This window comes from Berghia stephanieae, chromosome 6 (assembly GCF_034508935.2).
Source record: "Berghia stephanieae isolate SIO BIC M18660-M18661 chromosome 6, UCSD_Bste_1.3, whole genome shotgun sequence".
Classification (NCBI taxonomy): Eukaryota; Metazoa; Mollusca; class Gastropoda; order Nudibranchia; family Aeolidiidae; genus Berghia; species Berghia stephanieae.
Window position 1 is genome coordinate 62,249,530 of NC_088365.1, and position 10,000 is coordinate 62,259,529.

Consider the following 10,000-nt stretch of genomic DNA (forward strand, 5'->3'; position numbering starts at 1 on the left):
AGCAGGACCTACCATTTGGAAGCCGATTCCTTTGTCAATAAGGCTCTCGGGCAGCGTAGAGAATTTAAAGAAAAATCTAAAGACTCATCTTTTCCAGAAATTGGGTAATGCTCTAAATAAAAGCTTATTTTATATATATATATATATATATATATATATATATATATATATATATATATATATAATATATATATATATATATATATATGATTGAGGGGAGTTAGCTTAAAATCAAGTAGAGTGCTCGACCGCTTCTTGGAGCGAATTATTTATTTATTCTCACCTCATTGTTACACTCTCCCACAACGTTGTTTCATCCTGCTCTCTGAAGATTCCAACAGGATGAAACAACGTTGTTGGAGAATATAACAGAATGAGGTGAGAATATATATATATATATATATATATATATATTATATATATATATATATATATATATATATATATAAGGATAGATAGATAGATAGATAGTATGCGCTTGGCTAAGAAACTCACAACATTGCCATCGATAATATAACGGACCAACACACACAGCTATGTATAATCTTGAACGTTTATAGTCTGGTGAATCCATTTTAGTGAGAGTTACTCATAAACGTGGATAAAAAAAACAAAACAAAACAAAAACCAATAACGAAGACCTGAGTAACGTCATTTTCATTCTAACTATATATAAATGTTGCCATTCATTGTTATTCTTTACTGTCTTGTTACAGCTTCTTCAGCATTCCGTATCCTCCCCCTTGCTATTCGTTGGACATGGATCGACACGATTTGAAGAGCTTTCTGGAAACTTCTTTATTCATGACTACGTGGCCGAAAGAACAGGCCTCACAGATTATAAACTCCTGGATCACAAAGATGGCTGCTACTCCATTGTTTTGTCTAAGGGACAAGACTCGGTTAGTACAAGTCATAATGAGTAGACACGATTCGTTTGGTTACTTGTTATCTCCCTTGACTCTGATATTTTTATAGGATGGATGAAATGTGTTAATCACAGATTAGGTCCCTTAGTTTTTTTATAGTATGTTTTAGTTTATTATACGGCAGAGTCACGCTCTCCTCCTCGACAAGGCGGAGTTGTCGCACCAGTAAGGCGGCGGGTTCGAACCCCCCATCGCTGCCGCGAAATTTTTATTTTCTATTGTCTTCTGGCACTTTCCCACTCAAGTTGAAGTCCAAGTTCAACATCTTTATCTGCAAAAGGTGGATTGCCCATCACTGCAGATTTTATACAATTCTGTGGTGACTTTCTCCGCTATTGTGTTATTGAGTTGAAAGATAAATGTTTAATAGTTGACTAAATTTGTTGTTGTTGGTAATAGGATTTCTGGTGGGAGAGTATTCCATACCTTGATGGTCCTGGGAAGAAACTGCTCTGATGCCACGTCCGCCCAGCAACCAGCAGCTCGGTACTAAACAAAGAAAATCGGTACTTTTTATTCTTCATGATGGCTAGAACTTTTTCACAAGTCATGTGATCAGAATGTATAAAACTCAAAACATGATCAGATTTTTAAAGTTTTTCTCCTCTGGATACACTTTTATGCTCGTCGGAAACGTATTTCATAAGGGCGCCCGCCATTGTTCCGATTGTTTAGAACCAGTGCGTCATTACGAGGGAACTGACGTCACGACTGTTGAAGCCTATTGTGTCAGTACATGACATAATCAGTCGGAAGGTGAAAATTTTGAGTGCATTTCCATCTTTGTTTGAAGTAATTCGGGTAATTTTTCATGAAGTTATGGTCAGATGTATAGGAAAGGTATCCAGCAACTTTTCTCAAATTTCATACTTTCTCAACTTGACTAGCTGTAAACAATATTTAGATAGAATTGAATTCAAGTTTTGATATTTCCCGAAGATGTACAAAAAGGGTTGATTTAATCATTTATGACAAGAACTCATTTTGGATAGAAATTGACCTTCTAACTAAACTTGGCAATATCTCAGTGTAAACCTTTTCACCATCGACTGATTTTGTCATCCACTGTAACAATTCATTACTTTCTCTACTGTAATATTTAGTTTTCAAGAGGATATACATTTTAAACTTAACTTATCCAAATAAATGTGATATTAATGTTAGACAAAGATAATTAATACTTCGTAAAAAAAAAGAAACATTTTTTTTTGAGATTTTATGAAGCCCAATATCCACTAAACGGGCTCAAAGCGCTTTGCAATGGGTCCCTAACCAACAGCAACACGTATGATGTAGAACGGGACATGACGCCTGTTAGGAGATATTACAGTTTTTTTCCGGACAGAGACAACGCTGTTAATGACTAGGTACTCATTTTACACACGAGTAAGGTGAGAGAATGTGAGTAAAGAGCTTTTTTTTCTCCAAAAACTCAACCATGCGTCGAGCGAGGCTCGAACCCAGGACCTTCGGACCGAAATCGAGTGTCATGCCTACCACCAGACCACTTCACCGCTTCGTGCCATTCACTTGTGGTATAATATTAGATTGGAAACAAAGAATGAATGTTCTCTGGAGAGTTTTAACTCACCCAACCCTAACACCGACTATATCGATAGTTAACCTGGGTCACTTTTACCCCCATCCCTTTTAATAACATTTTTCTGAGACAAATTATAGATAGAATGCGCTTGGCCAAGGAGTTCACAACATTGCCATCCGGAAGTATAACGAACAAACACACAAACTCTGTGTAACCATGAACTTTTATAGTCTGGTTGATACAGTGTAGTGAGAACAACTCACAAACGCGGATGGCAAAAACAATAACAAAGGCCTGAGTGACGTCATCTGCATACTATCTATACATTCTGATCACATGACATCTGAAAAAGTTCTAGCGAGCATGAAGAATATAAAGTACCGATTTTCTTTGTTTAGAACCAAGCTGCTGGTTGCTGGGCGGACGTGACATCAGACTATTGAATCCTATTGTATAATTCAATATTTCATCAAGGCCAATTGATGACACAGTGATGTTAATATCTATCGATCATTTTGTATTTTTCATATATATATATATATATATATATATATATATATATATATATATATTTTCGTTTAATCTCACTACAGGTAACCTTGATTTTATCCGATTCCAAATTATCCGATCTAATGACAATCGAGATCACGGTCAGCAGTGCGGCGTCCGACCGATTGTGGTTCCGACTTTTGGCGGACATTGACGAAAAGGTCTACGGCGGAGGGGAGCAGTTTTCCTACTTCAATCTCAGACACCGGGAAGGGAAATACCCCCGAGAAAATGTGTTCCCTATATGGACGAGTGAGCAAGGTATTGATGTTATATGTGTTTCGCTAAAATATTCACAATATCAGCCAGTCAGAGTAATCATATCAACACATAAAACTGTGTGAAACCTTTTATGTTCGGATTGATAAATTTAATGAAAATCAATCATTAACAGGGGCTAAAGAAAATAGCAAAGAGCTGACTGACGTCAACTTCGTTCTTTGTATTTACTGATTGAAGTTGACGTTATTTGGCTCTTTATTATTGTATTAGAGCGCCAGTTGGACGATTAGTTCTCGCTAGAGTCCCTCGGAAAGACTATAGACAGAGCGAAGTTGAATGTCACTTAGGTCTTTGCTATTGTTTTTTGCCATCCGCGTTTACGAGTACTTCTCACTGTATGAACTGTATGACCCAGACTGTAAACGTTCATGGTTACACATAGTTTTGTGTGTTGATCCGTTATACTTCCGAATGAAAATGTTGTGAGCGTCTTGGCCTAGCGCATACTATCTATAGAATAAAATTCCCTTTATTCACCCCATATGGGAAATTTGTCTCTAAGGTCTATTCCAAGGGAAGATTGGAATAACCCAGGCGTTAGCCGCGGTTTAGCGCCTCAAATTGAGCTACGGCGGGTTGAAATGACTTGCTCAAGGCAACAAATCGCAGCGGCGGCGGGTGATGGAACCCGGTACCTTTCGATTACTCAGCAAATTGTCTGTGCCGCCGAGGCCCCCCCCCCCCTCTCATTTTAATCAACATTCCACCATGGACAATATGTGACCCATCGTCTCAAAGCGGTATTATGTCGGGATCCACTCGGTCAGGGAAATTGAATTCATAGCCACAAATATCAAACTTGGGTTTAATTTCTCGACGTCATGATGGAGTATAAAGACTATTTCTTGCTTTACAAAATCTTCTAAGCTCCAATTTCTCATCATTCTATCTCTAAATTCACTTTCTGGGGTCTGAATCATCCAAACATAATACCGTTTTGAGACGGAGGGTCACATATAAGGTAATTCCAATCAAATGTGAAAATTCCAACCCATTTCAAATGTACGCTCCGTGCATAGGTCGCGCAACGGAATTGAGAACTTGTTCGAAATTCCACACTAGAGCATCTATATAGATAGTATGCAGATGACGTCACTCAGGCCTTTGTTATTGTTTTTGCCATCCGTGTTTGTAAGTTGTCTCACTAAACTGTATTAACCAGACTATAAAAGTTCATGGTTACACAGAGTTTGTGTGTTGGTCTGTTATACTTCCGGATGGCAATGTTGTGAACTCCTTGGCCAAGCGCATTCTATCTATAGAGCAATAAAAAACAAACCATTTATATAGCGCAATATCCACTAAACGTGACAAAATGCTTAACAAGGAGTCACTGACCAACGTCAACACGTAACATATAGAACGAGACACGACGCTTATTAGACGATAATACCATTTTACCGACAGACACAAATCTGTTAACTAGGTACTCATTTTACTCCTTAGTACGGTGAGAGAATGTGAGTAAAGAACCTTTTCCCAGGGCTCAACTATGCGCAGAGCAAGGCTCGAACCCAGGACCTTCCGATCCGAGAGCGAGTGACATACCACTAGACCACTTCATGTTAGAAGTTGTATTTCTTCTCCACCGTAAAGAATAGAAATAAAACACAAATTTCATATTTGTGATTATAAAACCAATTCCCAGTACCTATCTCTCATCCTGACATCATACCGATTTGAAACAATTGGTCCGACGTGCACGTATAAGCAGGTCTGATAACCGAATTAATTATGGGCTCGTTGCTGTAATGGAAATCTCAAAAGAAAAATGACGTAAAGTTTTGTCCATTACAACAATTTTAAACTAGGCCTATAATTGCGTTCGATAGTCAGGCCTGAAAATAGGTTCACGTCGGGTGGGTCACATAATATTGTATTCGTATATATCTCATCCAGGGGTTGGTAGGAATAAAAGCAACCAGGTGACTTTTTACGCCGACAACTTGGACAGAGCAGGGGGAGATTACTACACCACCTACTTCCCTCAACCTACTTTCGTCAGCTCAAGGAACTATTTCTTCCACCACGAAGGACCAAACTACGCCGTGCTCGACTTCCGGTAAGCATGATAAGTGAATAAAAAAATAGATTAACATTCTTACAAGAAGATGTCGAATGGATAATATGTGTCAGTGCATGAAATAATCAGTCGAAGGTGAAAATGTTGGATTTTCATTTTTTTCCCCTCATTTTCTGAAACAGCATTCTAATCTTGACTTGAAGTAAATCGGGTAATTTTCCATAAAGTTATGGTCAGATGTATGGGAAAGGTATCCAGCAACTTTTGCTCAAATTTCATACTTTTTCAACTTGCTACCTGTAGAAAATATTTAGAAGTGAAATGAAGCTGTGCATGTGATAATTCCCAAAGATGTACAAAAAGGGTTGATTTAATCATTTCTGACAAGATCTCATTTTGCATAAAAATTGACCTTCTAACTAAACTTGACAATATCTCAGTTCAAACCTTTTCACCATCGACTGATTATGTCATTCACTGTAACACATATATAAGTCTCCGATATATGTAAATAGATATAAAAGTGCAAAATGCATGGTAGTTGATTTTAAAAAAAACAAAAAACTTGATCTTTTATATGGAGCAACATCCACTAAACGTGCTCAAAGCGCTTTACAAGGGCTCTCTTACCAAAAAGCAACACGTAACATCTAGAACGAAACATGACGCATGTTCGGCGATATTACCATTTTTTCCAACAGAAACAACGCTGTTAACGGCCAGATACTCATTTTACACCTGAGTACCGTAAGAGAATGCGAGTAAAGAGTCTTTTCCAAGGACTCAACTATGCCCGAGCGAGGCTCATACACAAGACCTTCCGATTCGAAAGCGAGTGTCATACCACTCGACTGCATAGCCGTACAGTTAGCACTTGCTATTCTAGTGCGCAATTATACACACACGCAAGCTCGTGCTGTTAAATGGTGCGCTAAAAATAACTTGTTTCAGAAATGCTAAGCCATGAGTGAATCCCATAATATGATAACACTCTTATTGGTTTTTGTGCGGCTATGCGGTCTTGTGGTATGACACTCGCTTTCGGATCGGAAGGTCCTGGATTCGAGCCTCGCGCTCGGCGCATAGTTGAGTCCTTGGAAAAGACTCTTTACTCACATTCTCTCACCGTACTCAGGACTAAAATGAGTACCTGGCGTTAACAGCGTTGTCTTTGTCCGAAAAAGTGTAATATCGCCTAACAGGCGTCATGTCCCGTCCTACATGTTAAATGTTGCTGTTGACCAGGGACCCCTTGTAAAGCGCTTTGAGCACATTTAGTGGATATTGCGTTATTTAAGCTCAATTACTATATTTTTTAATGCGGCCATGCGGTCTTGTGGTATGACACTCGGCGTTGGGTCGGAATGTCCCGCCCTGGGTTCGAGTCCCGGTCCATAGATGAGTCATTGAAAAGGGGTCTTTACTCACATTCTCTCACCGTACTCAGATGTAAAACGAGTCCCAGACCGTTAACAGCATTGTCTCTATCGGACATCTTTTTTTTTTTGTAATATCGCCTAACAAGCGTCATGTCTCGTCAATCCTACACGTAAATCGTTGGACCCAATCCCATGTAAAGCGTTTTGAGCCTACACGTAAATCGTTGGACCCCATCCCATGTAAAGCGTTTTGAGCCTACACGTAAATCGTTGGACCCCATCCCATGTAAAGCGTTTTGAGCACGGTGAGTGGATATTACGCTATTTAATTAAATGCTCAATTAAAAAGAAAACAACAACAAAAACACAACAAACAAACAAACAAACAAAAAAACAACAACAACCCAACAACCCCCCCCCCCCCCAGATAAAAAAACAACAATTAAAAACAAACCAAATACCCCCCCCCCCCCCCATCCCAAAAAAAAAAAAAAAAGAAAACCAACAAAAAAACAAAAAAACAAAACAAACAAACCAAAGAACAAAAAACAGAAAAAACAACAAAAAAAAAAAAAAAAAATAAAAAAAACAACAAACAAACAAAGAAACCAGCACATCCGAGGCGACCAAAAGAGATAGGCAGAGCCATCGCGCATGACCCACTTTCTCTGCTGGGCTTAGTTCTGCGCACAGACTACCGCTCGAACCAACTCTCTCTCTCTCGTGTCTATTATTTGTTCGCCCATCTCTCTCTCTCTCTCTCTCTCTCTCTCTCTCTCTCTCTCTATCTATCTATCTATCTCTCTCTCTCCCCCTTCGCAGTCTTTTATAGTTCATCTCCCCCTCTATCTTTCATTTAGTTATGCCGGACCAAAAAAGAAATCAAATGGAAAGAAGAAGAGGGGGGGGGGGGGGGGGGGGGGAGGAGGAGGCGGAGAAAGTAAGGAGGCAAGTGATATATCAATATTTTCACTTCATAACGGTAATACAGTCATTGCCGATTAATTTGATGATGAAAAAAATGAATGATGCAACTTTGATTAATACCGTGATTAAATGAATGGTTAGAATTTTGGAGGGGGGTATCTGATGATGATGATGATGATGATGATGATGATGATGATGATGATGATGATGATGATGATGATAGTGATGAGGTGAAGGGGATGGCGGTTGATGAAAAGGAGGAGATGAGAAGGAGAATTGTATTGATGGTGTTAAATATGGTAACTTACAATTTCTAGCAAGATGATGTTGATGTTGATTGAGAGGTGAGCTTTTTTTTTAAGAATTAAGATAAATAGACAGAGACGCCAATTTTAAATTTGGCTCACAGGAGTTTCAGACACCACTCGTAGGAATTTCAATGCCGAAAGAGGAATTTCCGCACACAAGAAAAAGGAATTGGAATGGTATTTGGCATTGTGTTTACGTTTTGTATAGTTCTAAATAGATAACTGATTAGAATTATACTATGATACATAAACACATTGCCAAACACAATCCCAAAGTTTCCTTATTTCAAATGAAGTAAAGCACCAAAATCAAATGGTAGAGATTGTAGTACTGGTGGTAGTGAGGATGATGTGGTGTTGGTGGTTGTAGAAATAGTGGTAGTGATGATGAAGATGTGATAGTGGTTGTTGTTGTAGTAGTAGTGGTAGTAATGAGGATGTGGTGGTGGTGGTGGTTGTAGTAGCAGTGGTAGTGATGATGATGTGGTGGTGGTGGGAGAGATGAAGATGAGGTGGTGGTTGTAGTAGTGGTGGTAGTGATGATGTGGTAGTGATGATGATGTGGTAGCTGTTGTAGTAGTATTAGTGGTAGTGATGATGATGTGGTGGTTGTAGTAGTAGTGGTCATGATGATGTGGTGGTTGTAGTAGTAGTGGTAGTGATGATGTGGTGGTAGTGGTTGTAGTAGTAGTTGTAATGATGATGTGGTGGTGGTGCTTGTAGTAGTAGTGGTAATGATGATGTGGTGGTGATGGTTGTAGTAGTAGTGGTAATGATGTGGTGGTGGTGGTTGTGGTAGTAGTGGTAGTGATGATGTGGTGGTGGTGGTTGTAGTAGTAGTGGTAGTGATGATGATGTGCTAGTGGTGGTTGTAATAGTAGTGGTAGTTGCAGTGATGATGATGTAGTGGTGGTGGTTGTTGCAGTAGTAGTGGTAGTGATGATGTGGTGGTGGTGGTTGTAGTAGTAGTGGTAATGATGATATGGTGGTGGTGGTGGTGTAGTAGTAGTGGTAGTGATGATGTGGTGTTGGTGGTAGTTGTATTAGTAGTGGTAGTGATGATGATGTGGTGGTGGTGATTGTAGTAGTAGTGGTAGTGATGATGATGTGGCGGTGGTCGGGTAGTAGTAGTGGTAGTGATAATGTGGTGTCGTGGTTGTAGTAGTAGAGGTAGTGATGATGATGTGGTGGTGGTGGTTGTAGTAGTGATGATGATGTGGTGGTGGTGGTTGTAATAGTGATGGTAGTTGTGGTAGTGGTAGTGATGATGATGTGGTGGTGGTTGTAGTAGTAGTGGTAGTGATGATGATGATGTGGTGGTGGTTGCAGTAGTAGTGGTAGTGATGATGGTTATAATTCTAGTGGCAGTGATGATGATGTTGTGGTTGGAAAGGGGGGGGGGGGGTGTCCTTGGAAGAAATTGACCTCACCAGAATTTGACGGAAGTTGCCCGGAACCCGGATTTTTTTGCTCCAGACCAGAGTTTTTTCAGGTGAAACAGAAGTTTTGGCATCACTGAATAGACTATCAATGACAATTTCATTTTGATGTGTACAAGTACAAGATCATCCGGTTTTGTTTTGACTCAAGGCAACAGTTCAAGGTTTCGCTCGACGGCAGATGATGGCTTAGATGACACTATAGTTTTTAAATTACCTTTAAATTATTTTTCAATTGCTAAATTAGATTTTAAAAGATACACACAACAAACATCATGGTGGGATTGGCAATCACAATGAATATACATCCATGAACAGAAATAATAACAAACTACCACTACTACTACCCCACCACCGCCACATCATCATCACTACCACTACTACTACCCCACCACCGCCACATCATCATCACTACCACTACTACTACAATCACCACCACCACATCATCATCATTACCACTACTACTACAACTACCACCAACACCACATCATCACTACCACTACTACTACAACAACCACCACCACTACATCATCATCACTGCAACTACCACTACTATTACAACCACCACTAGCACATCATCATCACTACCACTACTACTACAACCACCACCACCACATCATC

The 10,000-nt window shown here is 39.5% G+C and overlaps 1 protein-coding gene across 4 annotated transcripts in view; it reads left to right on the forward strand.

The window, feature by feature from the left end:
• The window catches only part of LOC144975396 (sulfoquinovosidase-like), a 65,857-nt gene that overhangs the window by 8,276 nt on the left and 47,581 nt on the right, over positions 1-10,000 (forward strand). For all 4 annotated transcript variants that reach the window (XM_078919423.1, XM_078919422.1, XM_078919424.1 and 1 more), the window contains exons 3-5: positions 717-902; positions 3,066-3,282; positions 5,203-5,365. In XM_078919423.1, the coding sequence (XP_078775549.1) occupies positions 717-902; positions 3,066-3,282; positions 5,203-5,365 (566 nt within the window). The remainder of the gene's footprint in view (positions 1-716; positions 903-3,065; positions 3,283-5,202; positions 5,366-10,000) is intronic.